Raw genomic sequence first — 24,929 nt, 5'->3', positions numbered from 1 at the left:
TAGTAGTGGTGGTAATAGTAGCTGAAGTAGTAGTAGATGTGATAGCAGTAGTATTAGTATACGAGTTGTATTAGTTATAGTAGTAGTAGTGGTAGTTAGTAGTAATAATAGTAGTGATATGAGGAGTAATATTAGTAGTAGTAGTATAGTAGTATTGTATAATAGTAGTGGAAGTAGTAGTAGGGATAATAGTAGTTGTAGTAGGGTATAGTAGTGTCAGATGTAGTTGTAGCAATAGCAGTATTAGTAGTAGGAGTAATGTAAAAGGAAGGATAGTAGTAGAAGTAATAGCAGAAGTGGTAGCAGTAGTTTCAGTTGTAGTCAGTACTATTAGTGTTAGTACTATTAGTTACAGAAGTAGCAGTAGTAAAAGTCGTAGTAGTCGTAGTAGTAGTAGTAGTAGTAGTAGTAGTAGTATTACCGATCTGGACTCTCTCAGGGCTGATGTCGAACACGCCCACCATGCGGCCGATGAAAGCCCGGATGGTTTTGAAGTTGAGGCGGCCGATGCTCCAGGAGCCGTCCACCAGCAGCACGATGTCGGCCTTGGCTGTGGTTTTACACTGGGTGTCTGAGGAGGGGGGAGAGAAGAGGGGGTGAGGGCGGGGCCAGGCACACCGAGGACCCCCAGAACAACTGACGTGTCCCTTTAGTCGTATACGAACTGTTAAAGATGAGTGGTGTGTGTGTGGGAAGGTGTGAGAAGTGTAAAAGGAGGAATAGAGGATCGTGGGATGTAACACACAGGAGCAAAAACCTCGGAGCCAAGAGCAAACCACACACATCACAATCACAAAGTGCAAGACAATACATATTTATACAACAGAATGTTTTCTACAGCATTATATAACACTAATAATTTACACTGTTTTGCTCTGGCAACACATTGTGTAACAGCTGTCGTTTTTCACTCGGCAGGATTAACTGCTGTCTCTTCGGGGTATTTTTTTTGTTATTTTCTCTCTCTCTCTCTCTCTTCCAGGTCTTCTTTGTATATCCAGAGGCGAAGGTCTTTCCTGGCTGTTTTTTTCGGAGGCCGCCTCTCTGACACGGTGATATACGAGGCCTCCTTTCCCCCCTGAAGTTATTGCACATTCCTGCTGCGCTCACAACTCGCTACTCCGGACACCTGTAGGAGTGAAAATGGCCGCCGCTCGTCCTCTTTTTGCAGGACAAGCCCCGCCCCCTTTGTGTCTGCAATTGAAAACAGGTTAGGAGACAATTGATTTACCCGGTTCTTTTTCAGCAAGGCCACGGCAACAGATGCTCGACGAAGCGAAGAGGAACCGCGGGTGAATCGGATCGTGGCCACAGTCTGTTTGAGTTATACCACCGCCAGTAAACAACATACTCATCTGTCCCTCCGACGTTCATTAATAAAAACAGATGTCATAAACAGAGGCAGCTCTAAGAGGCATCTAATACACTGCAGACGACTGCGTTGGATCAAGTGTCTCTGAGTAAGAGCAAAAGGGAGAGTCTTAGCAGATAAATATGGGGCTCGGTCTGTTGCATGTTGTCTGATGTGTGTGTTATATTTCACTGTTATGTGTCCTGCTCTGATTTCGCCTCTTGTTGTTGTTGCACGGCGGCCAGCGGGCTGACGCTGCCTTCCACACCGAGAAAAATGAAGTTTCACTCCAAAACGAGACATCCACCATTTGAAAAGATTGATGTGCGCTCTTACAAAATGATTGCTGACAGAAAAGTAGAGCGCGTCGTGTGTCATCATTAAGTCATGAGTCATCACAGGGTCGCACTGGTGGTTTTTTTCGAAGACAGAATCATCTGTGCGTTTGAAACACTGATTGATGATTTTCAGGTAGCATTTTTTTTTTTCTAAATGGGATGTATGGCATTTTGGAGTGAAAGCCCTCATATGTTTTATGGCTCTGAATGTATATGATTTAGTGGCCCTTAAGGGTATCGCTTTTGCTGATATGATATCTAAACCCTATCCAAACGTTGTGACCTTTCATCTTTAAAACACATAAAATGTGATTTATGTCAATTACTGCTGTTTGCCTTCGTGGGAAGTATTTATGTCTTTGCTTTTGTAATACACCAGGTCATAGTTTCAGTTTAGTGCTCTAACCGCGGATATGGATGACAAAAATGTATCCATTAACCCTGTATTCAGTCTTAATATCTATTTTTTAATAAAACAAGTGGAAAAAATAAGCCAATGCTGCGTTAAACATTCCTGCTCAGCTTGATCAAGAATTTTCTTGACTCAAGCGACAGTTTCTTGAAATATGTGGCCTTATTCCAGATAATGTAATTTGACTCGGGAAAAACTCTTGAAACAAGTCCAGCTGCATTGGAAACAAGTGGGATTTTCTCACCTCACGGTCAGTTTTTTCTCACTTGTTTAAAGAACATTTCGAAGAAGGAATAAAGGATTTAACGACTTGTAAAAAAAAAAATGGTTTTGCAGTGTATGAAAGACACTGGAAAGGTACCAAATGTAACTGTAAGATGGATAAAATCCTCAAAAACGTCCATCTTAACGAGTCATTTTAGTCTCCTATTCAGCCTTCAAATCTTATTTTTCTTAAACCAAGAGAAACATTCTGCCAGTGAGGAGAGATAACTCCACTTGTTTCAGGAATATTCTTGAAATGAGAGTTACTAAACAAGTCAGAATAAGGCAGATCACTGCAATGCTGATTTGCATTGGAAACAAGTGGAATTATCTCCACCCACTGGCACATATTTTTCACTTATTTGAAGAAAATGATGATTTTTAGGACTGGATAATAGACCAAGGTTCTGTAAGTGGAACCTGTGTGGAACATGTTCTCTGCTCGGTGGGCAGTCGGTCACTGTGTCTGCTCCCCATTACAGCAGGAATTTCTGCCCAGGGTCAGCAGCTCCTTGGGGTCTTATGAGAAGCATAACATTTTCCTAGCCACATACGTCCGGGCGGCAGCGCTCTCTGGATCATAAAAAAAAAAAAAACAGTAATTGCTAGCAGAGCACTTTTTCCGTTTCAGACGACATAAAAGTGGGGAATATCTCCTTTTTGCATGACTAAAAACAAACATTTGGGCAGCAGATACGGAGTTCAATCATAACCACCCGAGGAGCTAATGAGGATATATGTTTGCGGTGACACAATTAGGGGTTGGCACATCGCGGGGCCGGCTGCGCACACACACTGGCAAATAGGTCGCACGTGAGTTCGGTTCGAGAGACATTTCCGATTGGGCAATTTATAAAAGTTAGTGTCGACACTTCAGCACATGTCTGCTAAATGGCATGTCGTTTTCCCCCGGATCACACTCCAAATGTGATATGAGGGAGGTGAGGAAACCCGCGCCAAGCAGCTAAAAGTAATTTGTCGTAATCATAATCACGTGCGACGCAGTTCGGCCTCCAATTTCAATGCGACAGTGATATTAATTCCATTCGACAACAAATAATTCAACGTTCTGGCACTAATCTGGGCGGTATTTCACAGTCAGGCCACTCCTCTGCTGTTGTGAGCTGGTCTGGATCAGCGTGTGTCTGTGTGTCTGGTCTGCAGGCCTGCTGTTGGGAGTGCGGTGCGGTGCGGTGCGGTGTTATCGGCTTTTTACCCGTAGGACCGAGAGGTGAGGGCCCAGGCTCGTCAGAGATCAGGGTCGTCTTCTCCTCTCCTGCCAGGGGCAAACTCTCCCCTCCGTCAAACATCCCAAACACCGCCACCGAGTACTTGGTTCCTGCCCTGAGGGAGAGAGGAACGTACGAAAGTCTAAATCAATCCATATTTACAGACTTTCAGTCCAAGGTGAGATTTACACCATTCAAAAAAAAAAAGTAACATCTGTTCTTTCAAAATGATTGATAGCAGGCAGTAGGAAAGACATTTTTTTGTAAAAATACACCTGTCTTATCAGTCTAGATCACAAAGTCGGGCCGATCCAGAGAAGAGCGTTCAATTCACACTAACTGAGATGCTGTAGATTCACGTTTTTGTTTTTTTTGCACAAATTAAACTCTGAAACTCAGAAAGCTGGACTCACCAACGTTAGATCAATTTACTGACATCACCTTAGAGGATTTCTGGGTATTGAAGTTCAAATGTTTCAAACATTTGCCTCTCGCTACCATTTGGGCCCCTAACATGCAAGGTTTCTTAGTGCAACTTCAAGTCTATGGTTGTAAAAGCAATTAACGCTTTAAGAAACTAGATCCTCCATATTTTGGACATAATGAAAAATGAACTTCAGGTAATGGATGTGTAGCATTTTGGAAATGGGTTCTTGATTTATATCTCCATTCTCAATGCAATACAGTTACAATGTACACTGTTATACATCAGAAATTGGATCTTAAATTGTGAATACCATTCAGTATGTTGCAAAAAAGTCATGTTAAAAATTTATTAAGAAAATTCTCTCTTTCCCCAAGCTTTCCTGTCCCTCTTGACTGTGAACTCTCTAATAAAAACAAAAAAATCCAAAAACATAATCTTAAAAAAAAACGGTCATTATGAAACCTTACCTGAGCTCCTCTAGAACAACGGTATTATCGTAAGGCCCGACCAGCAGCTCCCCCAGAGCAATATCGTTCCCACTGGGGTGGAAAGTGACTTTGTAGCCCCTTACATTTCCGGGCGCCGGATCCCACGAGACTCTGAAACTGGTCTTGGTGGGTTCTGAGGTCTGCAGGTTCCTGGGAGCCTTGTAGGGCGACACTGAAATACAGGAACCGGAGCAGAACTTCATTACGTACTCACACAGAGTCAAACTCAACACAACTCCAACGCTTGGCAAAGTCTCGGTTATTTCATTGAGATCAGGCAGACCCACATTCAAGCCAGTTTCTCATTAGTCCATAATACAATTCCTTGAACCCGGTGTCATTCCTTAAAAAAGCCCAGTGTCATGCTGTGTGTTAGTAAGACTAGCATGTGATTGAGCATGTGTTTCACTGTGTTTTTAGTGTCCAGGTGGAAAGACGCAGCTTCCCTACAGTGTAGCAGCAGCCTAAAGTGTGAGAAATATTCATCTTAACAAGCCATTTAACCTTGAATTGAGTCTTTAAATCGTATTTTTTGGTACAATTGAAAAAGTCTGCCACTTGGCTGAGATTGTTTCATTTGTTTCCAATGGGTTCAATGTTTGAACCCAGTCATGTTGTGGATTCCTCCACTTATTTTGTAATAATGTCACTTAATTGGAGGAACTTCTTGACACAAGTTGAATGGGAAACAAGTGAAATCAACTCAGTGGGAGGTTTTTTTCTTTCATTGTAAAGAGTAACTAAACCCCAAATCTGTGTAAAGCCTGACATTTAATGGTAAAAGTCATGCTATTGAAATTGCCATCTGCTATTGGCTGATCTTTGGTGCCAGGTGATGTCACCACCTGTTGTACTCTATACAGAGCCGAAGCAGAAGTGTAGGCCGAAGCCTTCCTGTGGTTGACTAGCAGCTAAGTGGCTAACGTGATTTTCCATTGATCGCAAAGTAGTCTGTCATCTGCAACTAAACAAAGCAACGAATGGTGTTGAGATTTCACCTCTCTGCACACTACATAGCATAAGCTTTTAGACAATTTGTACGTTTCTGTTATTTTAGGGCACAGAAACTTCCAGAAAAGACTTTGTAATGATGGAGAACACAAGACATTTTTTCACTGTAGCTGTGAAGCTGCAGCTAGCTAGCTAGCTACCGTAGCTTGTTCCCTTTGCAGGAGATGGAACATTCCAACTAGCTAAGGTGTTGATGAGGTGTTCAGCCAATAGCAGATGGCAATTTCAGTAGCATGCTTTTTACCTTTTAGATGCTTTACACAGATTTGGGTTTGGGGTTTAGTTACTCTCTAGCAAAAAATAAGATTTTTAGACTGAATACAGGTAAACGTCTTGTTGAAGATGGGCATTTTTTTTGCAGCGTACTGTCTGTCATAGGGTTGAATTATGGACCAACGTACGTGTCGTTCCTACTCCTTGCCTTGCTTTTCCTTCCCCGCGCTTGTAGATGGGGTGAACGGTGATGTTGTAAGTGGTTTTGGGCTGCAGGCGCTTCATGATGGTGGAGGTGGCCGTTCCGGGGACCTTCAGGGCCACTTCTTTCCCTCCGCCGCTGGGAACGTACTTCAGCCGGTAGTTGACCACTTTTCCCGGCGCTGGCGTCCACGTGACTTTCATGGTTCGCTCTGTCTCGTCCGAAACGGTCAGCTGTTTACCGGCAGCGGACGCTGAGAAGAGAGAATAGATATTAAAGACTGGATCGGGAATTAACTTGTCTAGCCTAAAATTTGGGTAGGGTTTGACCGCTGAATAGCTACTTAACATTGATCTTAGTTGTACCCCTATATCTTAAAAAATCCTCTATTCTTCTCTAGTTCCAAGCCATGATTGATGCGTTTGTTCATTAGTTGGCTACTTGAAATTCTGGATTCATAGCGTATACAATGAGATGCCCTGGGTAAGAGCATCGGCTAAATGCCAAAACAGTAAGTGAAAATGAATGAGACATCTACCCCAAAGTGATCAACTGGGACGCAATGCTAACCACATTTTCCCTTTCCGCTCTGAAAGAACCACAGGCCCTATAATATGAGCTTTGCTTATTCCACTGTTGTACACAAAAAACATTACAGGGGCAATATACTGAAACAGATAATGATCCCCGGAAAAATTTTCAGACTATTTGACTTTGCTCGGGAGGATTTTTATTGGTGGAAAAAAAACACGGCATCCAACTCTTCAATGTGTTGATTGACCTGAGCAAACCTGTGAACCCGTTACTGGGGACGCATTGGTTCCGCTGGCTGGACTTAACGAGGTAAGCATGGGACCGGGACAGGCAGAGGTCTCCCAAAGTCTCCAGGTTGTTTTCTGTTTATAATACGCAATAAACTGGCCTGCTTTTCCCCATCTACATGTCCTCTGAATGCGTGGTGTTGAATGGCCTGTTTGAGGATGTTTTCGCTGTGATTTCCCATGTGTGCGCATGGAATGAGGAATGTGTCGACATTTTTAGAGCGTGTCTTCCTGCTGATGCAGTACATCGGTACGCAGAGCACAGCACGCCATTCACAGGACACACACAGCCTAATAATATTCCCTTCAACCTGAATCTTCTGAGTGCATAACTCATCAAAACTGTCACCACTTTACTTTTTCACTCTAGGTCACGGCTTAAAGAGAATCTGGACTTCTTCCAAACACTAGAAACCATAAACCTTGTCATGGAGAATGCCAATGCTGAAAGGCCTGACAATCTTCTGATAACACAAACTCAAAGTATTGAAACTGCTTTGGCTCACATTCATATAGCATACCGTCATATTGCCTTGTTATCAAGGTATCTTTTCTGCCAAAGTTTCTTGCTAATAACTGAAAAAACACAATCTAGCCACTAAGTTATCTAGGTTAGCTAGTTAGCCTAGTTGACCTTCAAGTTCAAACTAGCCATACTAGCCTATAGGTATCTAGGTAAGCTAGTTAGCTAGCTACTGACATTCCAACATCATGAATGTTCATGAATGGATAAAAAAAGAAATCATTGCCATTCATATTTTTATTTATATTTTGACCAGAGTTCCTTCTTTGACATTCAAGTTGCTAGTTAGCTAACTTGCACTCTGAAAAACTGTGGTTCTTTGGCTCTGCCCACTATGGTTTAACTCAATCAGGACCGGTGTTGCCAACTCTTTTCCAAGGAAAGTAGCTGTTGGCTGCTCAAAAAGTCGCTAGAAGTCGCCAATTGACATCATACACTAATTTGCATATCAATATAACATACAGCACCCTGCTTTTAGTGGCGGGAGGGGGGCTATGCTGTGTGTGGGAAGCGCTGCGATCATCAGATTTCTCAACAAGCAAGTATCGCAAACCAGCATCAGCTGTACCAACACATTAACACATTTACACTGTTCCCCATGGTCAGAAAAAGTCGCTAAATTTGTTGCTAGTCGCTTTTGAGAAATAAAGTCGGCAGGGGTCTGAAAAGACACACATCTGGTGACAAAGTCGCCAAATTGGCAACAGTGATCAGGACACCAATATTATAATGAAAAAACAATGTATTTTTTGGCCGTGGCTGCTAACGCGTTTCAGTATTACCGAAGATACATTGGTGAATATTCTATACCTGTTTAAATCAACCAATCGGATTATTTCTGCCTCCAAGAAATGTTCGCAGAGCTAAAACTCCAATCTGCTAGGGAAACGGCCTCACCATCAGTGGTTTCCTGTCCAATGAGTGGATCTCCGTCTCCGCGGCTGTAGGCAGCGACGACAGAAACCTGGTAGAGCGTCTCTGGACTCAGGCCGTCCAGCACGGTGTCGGTCACGTCTCCACGCACCGTCTTCTCCCCGCTCTCCGCCGAGAACAGAGACTTCCACTGGACTCTGTACGTGTCGACGTTCCCGGGCGCCGCCGTCCAGGACGCCCTGAAGCTGCTGTCCGTCACGTCGCTGGTGACCAGGTCTTTTGGAGAACCCAGCACTGAAACCACACGAGAACAGGTTTGGGTTTATATGAATGTTCAAGGGAGGCACAGACAGGTGGGTTGTTGTAGTAGGAAGGCAGGTATGAACATCTCCAGGATACATAGTGGTGAGATCTGAGCAAAAAAAAGCAATGAAATGTATAATAAAATGGTATTTAAAGACAAAGTATGTAAAGCAAACATTTAACACTATATATCTGTATTCCGAATTATATATTATGTGTATTTATACCTTTTATTCTTTGTATACAAGTAGATTTTTGAGCAGAAAAAAGAGACAACATACTGTATTTCCCAAAAAACAGCAACTTTTATCCTGTTTAAAGTCATACAGTCTGAGTAGCTAATGTGTATCTGTCCAATATATTTATTTATTTTTTTACCCATCTCCCTGTTAAAGCAGAGGAACCATTTGCCTGGATGTGCTGGCAGGTTCGATTATTCAAAATGGAAACTATTAAAAGACCATTGAGTGGACAGCAGCTCACTGCAGCCATAAAGACCAGGGAGGACCGGAGGAACACGTGTGCAGAGCTATCCAGGCCCAATGACTGTTTTTTTTTTTGTGTTGTGAGAACATCTTAAAAGGCATTTCTGCTTCTTTAGAGAGAACACAGTGGAGGGAGTCAGGAGACAGGGAAGGGAGAAAAGACATAAAACATGTCAGGAACCGGATTTGAACCCATGATGTCCGCTGAGCCACCAGGATCACACTGAACCCTCAGCTGTGAGTCCAGCAGGTCCGACACTAACAGAAAAAAAAAACACTGTTGTGCTGTTGGATCCCACTGAACAATGATTTCCTCCATTTCAGAAGGACGCATGGGACAAAGAACTAGGGTTAGACCGATATATATCATGCCGATATTAGCCTTTTGTTAAATATCAGTGTTGTCAATCGCTGATAGACATTGATTATCATTATAGTAGTCCCTTAACTTATAATTCTCCTCTGACAAAACCTCTTCCAAACTTTTTGTTCAGCTTTAATTGGCAAATCCTTGTAAACCTAATCTCATTTTAATCCTAAACCTAACCAAATGTCTAATCTTAACCCAACTTTTTTTCCTAACCCATAGAAGCAGAGGTGGGGACTCGAGTCACAATTTGAATTGCTTGACTTGATGCATGAAGAGAAGACTCGAGACTTGACTTGAGGCTCTGGTGACTTGGGACTTGACGACTTGAAAAGGTTTCTAAAGTCTTGACTTGAGATCTTGTGTTTGTGTAAATGACTTTGATTGAAAGTGATGAGATTTGTTCCAGCAGACAACTGAATTGTGAAAAGTTTTCTGAATTTGTATGGAATGATTGAATTTATTGAAGTTGAAACTGATTATAGAAATCAAACTCATGATGCTCTTACCAAGTTTTTATCCTATTAAAACCATATTGCATTGAAAAGTCCTAGATATTTAGTTTTCTTTAAGATATTAAATTGATACTGGACTTTAAACTTGAGACATTAATGGAATGGACTTGACTTGGACTTGACTTGGTAATCTAGATTCAGTCTTAGGACTTGACTTGAGACTTGTGCCTCAAGACCTGAGACTGACTCGGGACCCCTAAACCCAAATCATAACCCTAAAAACTGAGGAGTAACGATCGGACAAAATGTCCTCACTCACTCAGAATGGTTCTTACAAGGACAGCAACACAAGAAAACACACACACACACACACACACACACACACCAGGGAGGACGTTGACAGCGGCTGAGTGTTTTGACGGAGGAGTTTTCATGCTGTGTGTGTGTGTGTGTGTGTGTGTGTTTTCTTTCATGCCGCATGACTCAACTCCACTTTCCGACTGCTGCAGCACACACAGCAGCCAAAACCTATAGATTTGTTTAACCGACCGAAGCCAAATCTAATTCCCTCCACCGCAGCCCACGTCGGGCATATGGACACTTTCCTATACAGAGACGGCTGACAGCTGGCTAACCAAATTAAATATTTGTGAATGGTGGAAGAGAGCTGATATCAAATTATAATCCTTACTCAAGTTTAGAGGAGGTGACAGCGTATACAGAGGAGAGAGGGTTGGGTGGGGGGTGTTGGAAAGATTGAGTAGCCAAGTTTCCACAGTGTGATAATTATCACAAAACATCTATACGTACGATCCAACTAAATAATCAAGGGAGAAACCCATGAGATAAATCATATTCTAGGTTTTGCCAGCTGATACCGATCTTCGAAAAGAAAAAAAAAGAAAAAAAACACTGCACTCTCCCTAATTTTTCTAGTAGGAAAACTACTTTGGTGTGTGAAACCATGCAGTGAAACATCGTTGACAGAAGGGAAAGTGGTTTTCACTCAAAAGAACAAGACTCTGGCTCACTGGGTTGACTGTTCGTTTGTTCGATTGATTATTGATTAGTTAGATTTAGTCCTTTGAGCTTTTGTGATGAAGGGCTACATAAATAAACCTGACATGACTTGACTTCGTTTCAAAAATGTCTCTGTGTGCACGCTGAGGGCCACAACATCTGTGCATGTCTTTTCTGCATTGAAAACAAGTAAAAAAAAAAAAAAATAGAAAAAAAAAATGAAATGAAGGAAGCCTGAATGTTGTTGTTTTTTTGACTGCGGAACATTTTTTTGTTCTGCCAATTGATACCGGAAATGTCATTTGGATTATATGTGGAAAACATGTGGCTACAACACAAAGATGAATGATTTATTATGTAAAATACAGCTGATAAATTCAATTCTAAAAAAAAAAGATGACAATTATCTCATGAATGAGCTTGTCAATCAAAAAAGTTGATTATTTTCTAATCAGCTCTGCTTCCAGTTTCAAACTAAATACATTTTCGGTACAATCCTAAAAAAAAAAAAAGCCTCTCAGAGTTGCAGAGCGAGTCAGATCGAGTCTAACCATGCGTTTAATTTCACAGATCAACAAGTCGGCTGCGTCTGATTTGAGGACAAGTATTTCCAACTGAGACGCCAGAAATAATCCATCAAACTTCATATTCCTCCGAAGCAACCCTTCCAATTCCTGGACGAATTCTAATTGGCTTTATATATTTATTTATGTATAATTTTTCTTCTTTTACTGCACATGTGCAGCCGGGCCGGTGCGTCCCGGGCCGTCGCTCAGTCTTCACCGCAGTGAGCCGAGCGAGCCGGGACCTGGGAGCCGGGACCTGGGAGCCGTCCACCGCTGACATTTTTTTTTATCTGCTTCGAGGAGCGCTCCCTCGCTCCCTCCCTCCCTCCCTCCCTCTCTCTCTCGAAGCTGGAAGCCGAGTCTGGAGGCTTTCGAAAAATAACAGCCACAGACAGCGCTCAGATGGAATATGGAATATCTGGCGCTGGGCAGACGCTGCCTGAAAGCCACTCAGACCTGTTTTTCCACAGTCCATCACGAACCCAAACCCAACCAAACCACAGTAAATTTAACGCACTTTGATGATATTTCCATCGCTGTCTCCATCTCTCTCATCTATCTATCTCTCTCATCTATCTATCTATCTATCTATCTATCTATCTACATTGTTTCCCACACATAGACTTTACTTGGGCGGCAGCCAAAGTATATCTGGCGACCCATTTTAGCATTTTTTATTTTTATTTTTTTATCTGTCCAAGAGAACGACGCCATCCGCGATGATTAACTAGTAGACAATCTCCCCTCGCTCCTCTACCCCTCCAGGGTTTCCCACACATATTGTAGAAAACTTTGTGGTGGGCCGCCACAATATCAGCACTGACCGCCACAAATTTTCTTTTTTTTCACTATTTAATCGTAGAACTGCGAGTAACGCATTGATTCGCTCAGCCCCTAATTGCTCCACGTGATCTCTCTCTCTCGCTCTCTCTCTTTCTCTGTCTCTCGCTCTCTCTCTCTGTTGCTCCCCCTCTCTCTCTCTGTTGCTCGGTCTCTCTCTCTCGCTCACTCGCTCTCTCACTGGACCCGTCTGTTCACTGTACACAGAATATCTACAATCTACAGTTACTTCAATGTATATTTCATAGGTAACACTATGTACTTCGATTTCATCATTTCAACATTTTTTTTTCCCTCTTTGATTTTCCGTCTTTCCCTCAGCTTGGCTTTGCGGCCAAGCTTCAAAGCCGGACCTTGTCATGATTTTCACCTAAAAAGCTGATTATGAACCTTAACTCTAACCTTAACCTCAGCTCAGACCTTCTGCCTAACCCTGACCTGAAACAGACACGGAAATCATTGATTTTTGAAGACTTTTTGAAGACTTTTTGGAAACTTTTTGAAGACTTTTTTGAAGACTTTTTGAAGACTTTTTGAAGACTTTTGGAATTTGCGGCTTTGCCAGAAAGTGAAACACACAAAAAAGAAGACCTGGACCAGCTGGAGCCGGTCTGTGAAGCTAACAAAAGTGACAACTGCAACGACCAAAGTCTATTCAAAGCTCAAGCCACCTCAAGAGTTCAAGTTCAGGGTTCAGTCAAGGACAAATAACAGGTTGCTGGGTTCAAAAATTTTGTATCTTCAAAAACTCAACTTCTCAGGAATTCAGAAAAAACAGCCTTAGTTTCAGATTGCATTAGGACGCTTAGGTCATGAAACTTGCTCCACCAATAAAAGGACTCCATAAACCTTCAGTGCAAGCAAGTAAAAACATGAAAAACAGGAAACAAAAATTGGCCGGAACTCAGAAGGCGAATCTCGTTATTCCAACTTTCATGATTTTTTTTGTAATTTTGCTTTAATTCACATTGTTCTTCATGGTTTGGGAGAGTTTATTGGCCTCAGAACCCGCTTAAAAACCACTGTATAATTTCAAAGATGCACGGTCATCAATCTGGAAATGAGTTTGTCTTTTTTTGTAATTCCTGAAAAGTTCCCTCTCTGAAGAGTTCTGAAGGTTTTCCGTTCCCTTCGCAGCGTCACGCTCTGTCGGTCCAACCGTCAGGAAGTCCTGGGTAACGTCAAGCTTTTGGGTTTCATCCAGCGAACGTTAAAAGTGAAGGACTTGGTGGAAAAAAAAAAAGAAAAAGCCAAAGCCAAAAAGCCTGCGGTTCCTTTATATATCAGCAGGTTTATGCCAAACGACAGAGCATGACAGGGCGAGAAACAAAGACAACGGGACACATTTTACACAAATATCCTTTGACTTTACCCTAGAACCCACTGTACGATCATTTCAACACATTAGAAAAGAGTGAAAACAAATGAAACCCCCTCTCCGCAGCGTTTATAGTTTTGGGGCGATGACATAAATTCGCTTTGATATATCACAGAAAACAACGTAACCTGCTGGGTTTTGGCATCGAGAGCGGTTTTCCGTTTTTGGCTCGCGTCGGGGTCGTAAGCGCAAAAACCTTTTGTGCGTAAGAAGCTTTTTCTAAAAAAAAAAAAAAAAACGAGGCCCCGCTGAAGCTTAACGTGACCCCCTTACTGTACAATGAGGGGTTTTTTTTTACAATGAGAAAGAGTGAGCTCACTGTTTTTAATAAGGGTTCGGTACAGTATCGACGCCCGAGAGTTTTCCATTGCGATTCTGAGCAGGTTTAGTCCTGTTTGCGGAGGAGACGAGACAAAGGTAATGACGGATCCTCCTCCCGCCGTTACCCGAGTGTGTTTGGGTGCCTCACCGACACACATCCATACTGAACACCCAAACTGTGAACACGACACGGTGGAAAAAACAGGCTGCACAGTGCCAGGATGGGCACAACATGGCATCCTACAGCAGTGGAAAACACGGTGGATTGCGTGGCGCTGTGACCGCCGAGGCGTCTGGATGCTGTGCAGGCCGCAACACACACACACACACACACACACACACACACACACACACTGAGAGGACAAGGATATTAAATTCCAGGCAAGCCCTCACAAGGTGGAAGGGAGAGAGAGAGAGAGAGAGAGAGAGAGAGAGAGACCTTGACTTTTGATGTGTTTCTGTAATGGAACATCTCACAGCTAAACAGAGTAGAAACTAAATAAAATCACCTTAAATACTCCCAAACGTCAGAGAGAGAGAGAGAGAACTTAAGAGAGAGAATGAGAGACAAAGGGTGAGAGAGTTGAGAGGCATGAAGAGAGACAGAGAGAGAGAGACAGACAGAGAGAGAGAGACACACACAGGGAGAGAGAGACCTTGACTTTTGATGTGTTTCTGTAATGGAACATCTCACAGCTCAACAGAGTAGAAACAAAATAAAATCACCTTAAATACTCCCAAACGTCAGAGAGAGAGAGAGAGAGAGAGAGAACTTAAGAGAGAGAATGAGAGACAAAGGGTGAGAGAGTTGAGAAAGAGATAGAAGGAAGAGAGAGAAAGCAACAAAGAGAGATGAAGAAAGAGAGAGAGAGAGAAAGAGGGGGAGAAAGAGAGTAAGACAGATACAGAAAGGGGGAGAGAGATGCAAGGAAAGAGAAGAAATGATGAGATACAAAAAGAGAGAGAAGGGGAAAGAGTAAGAAAGAGACAGAAGGGGGAGAGAGAGTGAGAGAAAGAGACACAAGGAAACAAAGAGAAAGAGAGAGAAAGGGGGAGACAAAGAAACAGAAGAGAGAAAGAACAAGAGAGGGATGCAAGGAGACGGAAAGAGAAATGAGGAAAAAGAAAGAGAGACAAACGGAGAGGGTAAGGAAAAAAGGTGGGAGAGAGTGAAGGGTAGAGAGAGTAAGAAAGAGATAGAGGGGAGAGAGAAAGAGACAGAGAAGGATGCAAGGAGACAGAAAGAAAAATGAGCCAAAAGAAAGAGACAAAGGGAGAGAGTAAGAGAAAAAAGAAGGCAGGAGAGAAAGAAGGGGGGAGAGAGAGAGACAGAAGGGGAGAGAGAGAGAAAGAGCGAGACAGCAACAAAGAGAGATACAAGGAGACGTAGAGGCATGAAGAGAGACAGAGAGAGAGAGACAGACAGAGAGAGAGAGAGAGACACACAGGGAGAGAGAGACCTTGACTTTTGATGTGTTTCTGTAATGGAACATCTCACAGCTCAACAGAGTAGAAACAAAATAAAATCACCTTAAATACTCCCAAATGTCAGAGAGAGAGAGAGAGAGAGAGAGAGAGAGAGAGAAGTTAAGAGAGAGAATGAGAGACAGAAAGAGAGACAAAGGGTGAGAGAGTTAAGAAAGAGATAGAAGGAAGAGAGAGAATGCGACAAAGAGAGATGAAGAAAGAGAGAGAGAAAGAAAGAGGGGGAGAAAGAGAGTAAGACAGATACAGAAAGGGGGAGAGAGATGCAAGGAAAGAGAAGAAATGATTAGATACAAAAAGAGAGAGAACGGGAAAGAGTAAGAAAGAGACAGAAGGGGGAGAGAGAGTGAGAGAATTTAAGAGAGAGGCGGAAAGAGAGACAAAGGGTGAGAGAGTTAAGAAAGAGATAGAAGGAAGAGAGAGAATGCGACAAAGAGAGATAAGAAAGAGAGAAAGAAATAAAGAGGGGGGAAAGAATAAGACAGGAGAGAGAGAGAGAGACAGACAGATGCAAGGAGACAGAAAGAAAAGGGTAAAGAAGAGAGTAAGAAAGAGACAGAAGGGGGAGAGCGAGAGAAAGAGATGAAGAGACAAGGAAGCAAAGAGAGACATGAAGAGAAAGACTGAGAATGGAGAGAGAGAAAAGGAGAGTAAGAAAGAGACGGAAGGGAGAAAGAGAGAGGGATGCAAGGAGACAGAAAGAGAAATAAGGACAAAGGTAGAGAGTAAAAAAAAAGAAGGTGAGGGGAGAGAGAATAAGAAAGAGACGGGAAACAGAAAGAGAGAGAGAGAAGGATGCAAGGAGACAGAAAGAAAAATGAGCCAAAAGAAAGAGAGACAAAGGGAGAGAGAGAGAGAAAAAAGAAGGAGGAGGCGGGAGAGAAAGAAGGGGAGAATGAGAGAAAGAGCAAGACGGCAACAAAGAGAGACACAAGGAGATGTAGAGGCATGAAGAGAGACAGAGAGAGAGAGAGACACAGAGAGAGAGAGAGAGAGAGAGACACAGAGAGAGAGAGAGAGAGAGCGAGAGAGAGAGAGAGAGAGACATAGACAGAGAGAGAGAGAGAGAGAGAGAGGAATGACTCAGTATTCCCTGCCCCTGCTCAGCTGTGCTACATTCCTGATCCACCCATGCCCGGTCTTGCTGTTTCCCTCTCTGCCTCCCAGTCAGTCCGGTGTGGCTGAACTGTATGTGGCCTGCAGCGGGTTCTGATCCAGGACCAGCGGAAAAAACCCGTGGCTCTATCCTGTCTTGACACCGACTGCGAGAACATATCCGTCCTGACAAGTTCTGGTCCCCCGCAATGAAATCACCATCCATGTTTTGTGGCATTTTCAAAATGACTCTGGCTGCGTTTACATGAGCAGAGTAATGTGACTGCCAGCAGAGGTTTGATTCTCTGCCCGAACCCGAGACCAGCTCAGGCCAGTCTCGTGGTCAGATATAACGTCTTTTTTTTTTTTTTTTTTTTTTAATGATTGGGGTGGGGAGTAAGCTATTTGGTGTGATAATCAGAATGTTATATAAAGGCCCCGGATATATACATATATATATATATATAGGCTTGGGTTTGTTGAACCAACTGAAACAAGTTTCGCTTCCATGCTGCGCTATTCATTAAGATCCTGTGAACAGATTTCTGTCATTCAAATTTCTCTGTAATCCGCAAAGTCTGATTGTTAATTCCTTGTGTCAGTTATGTTTTTATCACCAGTCAATCAAAGGTTACGATTTGAAATGTAAGTGTGGGGTTTTCGCTGCCTATGCCACCACTCGCTTTGCCAGTCCTTTGCGAGAGGAAGTAGGCTGTTCAGTGAGATCCTGTATGGAATTCTGAACAGATCTTTGTCATTCAAACAACTCAGAATTAGTTTACTTATGAACAGCCAACTTACTAAGAAAATTTCGGTTTTAAACCGGGCTCGGGTCCATAAATGCAGCCAATGGGACGGGCCCGTGCCGGGCTCAGAGAGAACATGCACAGGCTCAGGTCGGGTCGGGCTTGTTTTTTTGGGCCTGATCTAAGGTCTGATTGCCAGAGTTCACATGAAAACAAGAGTTGCATTGTCATTTTGCAGCATTTGCGAAATGACTCTGGCTGTGTTTAAATGCGCACAATAAATTTCTCCTAGGGGATCAATAAAGTGCTCAATAAATCTTATCAATAAATCTTATCTTAATGCAACTAGATTAACACAATAGTCGCATTGTCATTTTGCAACATTTTCCAAATTACATCAACCATGTTTACATGCACACAAAAATGCTTTCTGTTAATGCCAATAAAATTGGATTTCTTAAAGAGTAACTGAACCCCAAACCCAAATCTGTGTTGAAGCCTGACATCTAGTAGGTGGTGCAACAGGTGGTGACATCACCTGGCACCGAAGACCAGCCAATAGCAGAAGGCCAGTTCAGTACCCTACTTTTCACCAGTAGATGTCAGGCTTCATCACAAATTTGGGTGGGGTTTAGTTACTCTGTAAAATCTGATTACATTTACTCCGACTAAGAGCGTAATCGTAAACACAATAACAGCATGGTGTTTACATGGGATCGCAATCGCATTTTTTGCAATCGCATTTTTCGCTCGTCCACGTGTCGCACGCCACACCTCACACATCCGCTGATCACATTTTGATGAAACTTGGGGAAATGATGCATCTCACCACTGACTTCCAGCATTTTCAAAATGACACTGACTGACCTGAGGGGGGGCGCTGCAACTACAGGTTCAAACGAGGTGGCATATTTGTTACTGATTGGCTGTGAGAGGAGGCTGCATCATTCATGGGGCCTTGGTTAATTTAGTAATTATTTAGTCTAATTTAACTTAACTAACATCTAACATAGCCATTTGGGTGAGATTTCATTATCAACACAGGAATTTTGTTGAATCAAACAACGTCTGATACCGGTGGAGTCGTCTTATCACAAAATTCTTGAAACAAGTGAATCTACCCTGAAGAAACGTGGAATTATTTTTCCCTGATTTTATTCACTCGTTTCAAGAAAAATAAAACCGTAAGAGTCAACACAACGTCAGATTTTTTTAAACATGGACTCACACCCTGACAGATTAATTTGTGGGTGATTTGGTCAAGCGGCACAGTAGCTGTGTTACTGTGGTGAGTCCCCGGGGGTAAGCAGCTTGACCACACACACACACACACACACACACACACACACATACACACACACATCTCTACAAGCTCTCTCTCAAATGAATGCCATATTGAAACATGGAGGGCGTATTAAGTGTTTGCCATGTTTGTTTAAAGAGCCCGTCCGTTGATTTGGTTATGGTCCGGAGTTTAGTCACAGCAATTACTATAAAACCTCAAACATCAGCTGTGGTTATTGAGCCATACAGTCATAATAAAAATAGTATAATCATGTAATCCTGGTGGATCAGCGGTTCATGCTGAATTGCATATTTTACTTCTCTATATTACAGTGTGGGGGTACATGTTTATATGAGCTAATTTCCAAAAAGGTTAAGGTTCGGAAAATGTCGTATTTTGGCAAAAAAAACATCTTGTTAAATAGAGAATCAAGCGTGTTTTTTTTTAAGTCAGAGTCAAGCTCCATCATGACCTCAGTTGCCCTCCATTTTATGCCTTTTATGGTTTTCGTCATCCTGCAATAACATGTGTCGCTTTTCCAAAGGGTGGATGTTTCATTTTGGAAGCAAACTCTTCATACGTGCATGTAGATTAGATTAGACTAGATTCGATTCGATTCGATTCGATTCGATTCGATTCGATTCGATTCGATTTCATTTCATTTGGTTTGATCTGATCTGATCTGATCTGATCTGATCTGATCTGATCTGATCTGATCTGATTTGATTTGATTTGGGAAATACACAATTTAGAAAAAAACAATTCATCTATACTTGTCCACAGCACAAGAAAGTGTTACTTAGAACAGTGGTTCTCAACGTGGGGTCTGGGGACCACCAGGGGTCCTTGAGGGGGTTCCAGGGGGTCCCCAGCAAATTGATGAATTGTTAAACTTTAACATTATTTAATGTAGAAGAATGTAGAAGAATGACTGTTTTGATCATAGTTTCTCTGTTATCTCTCTACCTACAATACAGACAGTCATGGAATTCTGGACAAAATCATATCTAACAATAAAAATATTCTCAGATTTGGGTCCAAGAGACAAAATCTCATCAAATGGGGGTCCGTGGCTCTAATGTGGACTAAATTAGGGGTCCTTGATATGAAAAAGGTTGAGAATCACTGACTGAAAACACTTATTTCCATTTTGGTCCTTGATTCAAGAAAAATAACAATACCTTGACATACAACAGAAAACACAATAAAAGCACAACCTAAGTGTCTCGTCCTGCTTGTGTCAGGAGCAGAGAGACAGATGTGCTGACCTGCTGTCAGATGACTGGACTCTCATAAAGCGTGAACCCTCTTACCTTCCAGCGTGGTCCCTCGCCCCTCCAGGGCGTCTCCCGGGCCGGAGGGGTACCGCGCGGTGACGAACAGGTCGTACTGCGTGGCCGGCTGCAGGTTCTTCAGGACGGCGGCCGTGTTGTCGGCCTTCACAGACACTTCCTTCCTGCTGCCGCCGGCGGAGGGCCGGTACGCCACGCGGTACTGCAGCACGCCGCCCGGCGCCGCCGCCCAGGACAGCTTCATGGAGGAGACGGTCTCGTCGGAAACCCGCAGGTCGCGAGGGGAACCCCTGGCTGAGAGGGGAGAGGGGACACAGTCGGGTAAATAAAATTTGCCGGAAAAGTGCAGACCCTCCCCCTGTCTCCATGTGGCTTAAAGAAATTTCCTCGTACATGGCGTCAGAAAAAATTATGTTCAATCTCAAAAGAAAACCACATCTCTTTGATAAATGCTGGTCTGGTTTTAGGAACTACATAGAAAATATTCCACAGCCTGTTGTGGGTTGCAACGTACATCTGCGTAGTCATGTATAGCTGAATTTCTATGTACTAATGTGTGTAAACTTTGTGTTTATCTCACCAACGTATCCCTTTGTTTTTGTTTTTTTTGGGGGTTTTTTGCCCTTTTTGGCAACACTGTTTTACTATGGCCCTTGTCTGGAGGTAGGGGTGGGGGGGGACTGGTCTTGTGGGATTATTACTTGATCTTATTTGTTTTTTATATCCTTGATACCTCAATACTTCAATTCTGTGTTTTCTCCTGTAAACCACTCTGTGTCTGAGAAAAGTCAATAAATAAATTGTTTAAAAAATAAATAAATAAATAAATAAAATAAAATTTGCCGGAGGAACTTTTCTGGATGAACTCTTTAGGTTTCCTTCAGACTGACTGGTTTCACTGAGGATTTTGATATGAGACTGTATTCCTTTCTCAAGAAAAACAAATGCTGCTTTTTATAAACATATACCGTAGGGCTGGGCGATAATTCAATATTATCGTTTATCCGCTTTCAGTGGAATCATATCGTGATGATATGAAGATATTTTGATATCGTGACACACATTTCTGCTGTCTGAATTGATGATGACAAGCAAATTTTACTTAAAAACTCTCATAAAATGAGGCATGATAGGAATATTATTTGAATATTTCTGTTTTGTTTGACATCACACCTAACATTACCATTTGGTTCAGTGAGATGAACATTCATTTGATTATTTAACGTGATTTTGCATACATTAACCATATCGTGATATATATTGATATCGAGAAAAATCCTTACGATTATCATGATATTGATTTCAACCATATCGCCCAGCCCTAATATACCGTTCCCAAGGATTTTCCATTTTTTAGCCCTATGAGCTTGCTTTTCTGCACACACAGAAAAACAAAGGTGCAAACTGGAACTGAAAATGGTTCTTTGGAGTGACGCCATAGAAGAACCATTTCTGTTTTTTTTGTGTGTGTATTTGTCTGTGTGTGTGTGTGTGATCCTGTTCAGATGTATTGCAGTTACAGGAGACGTATTACATTTAAGATTATAAGGTGCTTCTGGGCTGTATGTCTTTCTGTACCCTGTGCTCCACACTGATGTTTTTATGCACAAGAAAGTATTTCTGGTAAAAAAAAAACATACAGTTCCCTAGAGGTAGAGGTATCAGGAGTCTAGAGGTTAGATAAGCGGCCTTGTGACCGAACGGTCGTCAATCAAAGTCTTGTCAGGCTGGGAAAATCTGTTTGGAGAGACTGCATGTGAAACACTCTCTCCTGGGTGTTAAGACTCAATTTCTTACATGAATTTAGGATTTCTTCTTTTCCTCTAACTTAATACAATATTTTTGAACGTAGGTGATGTAGATTTTGATATATGGGATGTTGTATCTGATATCATGTTTATGCTTATATATAAGATATACATGTATGTCTGATATTTTTGAAGTATGGCTTTTGTACTACTGTTTTTTTCTCTATGTACATATCTGTTTTCTATGTACTTTATTGAATTGTTAATTATTTTTTATCACCCTGGGTGGTTTGGATGGTTAACCACACCTGCCATCATAGAGCTTGTCAGCCTATGGGAGTGCATGATGTATAAATATGGGTGTGGTTTCCATTTTTCAAACATTTTGACCTGACGAAGATCCAAGTAGGATCGAAACGTTGTCACTGTTAAACTTTTGTGGCATGGAGCAAGTGTGCAGGCGTTACTCCTTCTTTCATTGACACAGTTTTCTGATAGCCTGATAGCGTATAATTACTCTCCTTCAACTCGAAACACTTTCTCCTCCCTCAGCAACTACTGAAGTGCCGTTGACCAAGGCATCGAACCCCCAGCTGCTCGGACTGTGGCTGTACTGGGATCTGAACTGGTGTAAGTATGAATGCGAAGTAGGGCGCGTTCACTCAACTTTCCATTGATAAATAGAGGTTCAAAGCAGCGATGAGTCACACAGCCTGGTGCTCACAGGAGTTACGCCTACTACTGATTACTGTAATAAGGCTTGTTGTGACATCTGCCTGTCTGTCTATTGTCTTCTGCTGTATTTATGCTCTGATGAAGGCTGTCTAGAGCCAAAACCTGAGTAATAAATCTGAAAATGTCACGGATCTAAGCAGTGTGCTCATTTCTCGTTTCCCCAAAAGTAATCAGAAACTTTTAACTGAAAGCTCAAAGTGAATGCTCAAAAAGAAAAAAAAAAAAAAAAGAGCAGAGCAAACTAATTCCCAGCGGCCAGTGTAACCACACATTATGTGGTTTTTGTCCCGACACAAGACTCAGTGGAAAGACTGCGAGCAAAAAGGGCAATTCATGCAAACCTCAAGGCATTGCATCAATTCATAGTTTTGAGATAAAGTCATGGCACAGTAAACATTGTAATGGGAACAATATTGTAAGCCATACTAGGAGGGGGGGGGGGGAGCATAAATTCATCTGAGAGGCAGCTGGGTGTTTCATGTCAAAGAGGTGCAAGCTGGGAAACATCCTGCCCCAAAGTGAAATATTCACCTTAGAAGACAAGCAGCTGCTTCGACTGAAAAGAGAGCCGGAGGAAGGCAGGAGGAGAGCAGACAGTCACAGCGAGGAATGCCGTTGCCATAGCGAAAAAAGGAGTAGAATTTGTTTATTTCCATGTGCGTCCTTAGCATTTTGGCTCAGAACCCATAACCTTTAGTGTCTCCCAAAGCAATGTAATCCCTCCGACAAGCCCACCCCATGAAATATCTCCCACTGTGCTCCTTCAAGAATCCACTAATGATCATGGAGTCATCACAACATCCCTGTCCAGAGTCTACTGGATTGTTTAGCTCAGGGGGGGGGGAAAAAAGCATATCTTCTTCTTCTTCTTCTTCTTCGTTGTTTATCACCTTTGGGTACATCTTGACCCACTTCTATTTCCTTCTAACTTTCTCTCGCTGCCTTCCTTCTGTTTTTCATTCCTTTCCCCTGTAAGGCGGGCCCGGGTCTGACAGGCGGCTCGCTGGGTAACACCGCGAGGGTTAGGAGGTCACTTTCCACCGGGGTTAAAAATGTGTGAGCTCCCGGCAACAAGCGTAAACCGAACGGGCAGATGTTATTTGATTTGACAACTTTAAAACCCGGTACACAAATAAAGCCACCGAGGATGTCAGAATGAAGTCAGACACTTATTTCCATTGTGGTCTTTCATGATGTAAAGATGGCAAGACCACAGTTGGGCCCCAGACTGTGTTTTTCATGCCACATGTTCGCGGTTTAAAGGTGCAATTAAGTAAGGATTTTACTGTCCCACAGCACAAAATGAGCATAATATGTCTGCGGATCTCTGCTGTTGATCGATGCCAATGACTCAAGCATTACTTCACCAGGTGCTGAGACTTCTGGCTTTCAAAACTCACTTTCCGGCCTGAACTTCTGGAACAAAAAAACTCCCCACACACTGTTGTTTCAAGACACTCCCAACACCCCCCCCCCCCCCCCCCAACACCCCCGCCTAGCATTTTCAACTGCTTAACGATGGAGGACGGTGCTACAAGCAGAGGTGGGAAGTAAAAATATTTCATTACTGTACTTAAGTAAGACTTTCAAGTATCTGTACTTTACTCAAGTTTTTCTTTTACTGAAGACTTACTTTTACTCACTACATTTCAAAAGAAAAAACTGTACTTTCTACTCACTACATTTTCAAAACTGACTCGTAACTCTCGGGAAATCATCAACTGATTTTCTAAAAAAAAATTTTACTTTCAGCATCAGACGGCTTCCATCCCAGAAGCAGCTGATCAAGAGCCAGATGTGATCGGCTGCTTGTTCAGCAAAGCGACACCAAAAATTAGGGAAAGGGAGAGAGAGAGAGAAGCAACACGAAGAAGAGAGAAGTAACAAGAGAGAGAATTAATGTGAATTCAGCTGCCAGGGTTTCGGGTTCATGATCTGAGCTGCAGACTCTTTCTCATCTGGGATTCAGAGGAACGCTCAACAGAAAACCAGTTTAGAACATTAGAAATGACTTTTTTAGAGAACGACTTTTACTTTTATACTTAAAGTAAATTTAAGTCCATGTAGTTTTATACTTTGACTTGAGTAAAGGATTTGAAACGGTACTTCAACTTCTACCAGAGTACATTTTTAAATGAGTATTTGCATTTTTACTTGAGTAGGGAATTTGTGTACTTCTACCACCTCTGGCTACAAGTGAGCAACACATTTCAGCTCTGAAGAAGCCTGATATTCAGACTGAAGGGCTGTTTTGTTCTCACTCCATTATTCCTCCTTGTTAGCTGTTTTCTGTGAGGGGGGGGGGTTGATTTTCCCCGAACCAGTCACTAGTGACCGACGTATCTGGCGGCTCTGACGTCACTTCAGTCACATGATGCTGCAGCCAGTCAGCCTCTACATCCATGGTTAGCATACATTTACCAACTGACCCAAGAATGTCAGTCGATTTTAACAAAAAATATCAAAAATGTTTTGCAAAGACAATCTGTTGGTTAAGGAGGTGATTTCAACAAACTATTCTGCTGAGACGGCAATGAAAAACCATCGCGGGAACGGTTCAATCTTTAGTCCCGCCCACAAAGGCGCCGATTGGCTCGATTTTTTCTCCGAGCGAGAACAAGCCGCTGACGAGGGAAACGCCAGACTCTCTGAATCG

At 42.5% G+C, this 24,929-nt stretch overlaps 1 protein-coding gene across 1 annotated transcript in view; it reads right to left on the bottom strand.

Annotated features, from left to right (window-relative positions):
* The window catches only part of LOC139663063 (collagen alpha-1(XII) chain-like), a gene marked incomplete at its 3' end in the record, with an annotated part of 107,850 nt that overhangs the window by 61,998 nt on the left and 20,923 nt on the right, over positions 1 to 24,929 (bottom strand). Inside the window, exons 13-18 of the mRNA XM_071541596.1 lie at positions 19,812 to 20,084; positions 8,177 to 8,446; positions 5,922 to 6,188; positions 4,489 to 4,681; positions 3,582 to 3,709; positions 422 to 571 (exon numbers count right to left, since the gene is read on the bottom strand). Of these exons, the coding sequence (XP_071397697.1) occupies positions 422 to 571; positions 3,582 to 3,709; positions 4,489 to 4,681; positions 5,922 to 6,188; positions 8,177 to 8,446; positions 19,812 to 20,084 (1,281 nt within the window). The remainder of the gene's footprint in view (positions 1 to 421; positions 572 to 3,581; positions 3,710 to 4,488; positions 4,682 to 5,921; positions 6,189 to 8,176; positions 8,447 to 19,811; positions 20,085 to 24,929) is intronic.

The sequence above is a fragment of the Centroberyx affinis genome, unplaced genomic scaffold, assembly GCF_046629955.1.
Source record: "Centroberyx affinis isolate AG114_WGS23_722 - 3 ecotype Tasmania unplaced genomic scaffold, CSIRO-AGI_Caff_v1 ptg003906l_1, whole genome shotgun sequence".
In the NCBI taxonomy this organism is placed as follows: Eukaryota; Metazoa; Chordata; class Actinopteri; order Beryciformes; family Berycidae; genus Centroberyx; species Centroberyx affinis.
Note: the sequence above shows the minus strand (reverse complement) of the source record. Positions and strands in the feature narration are given on the sequence as shown.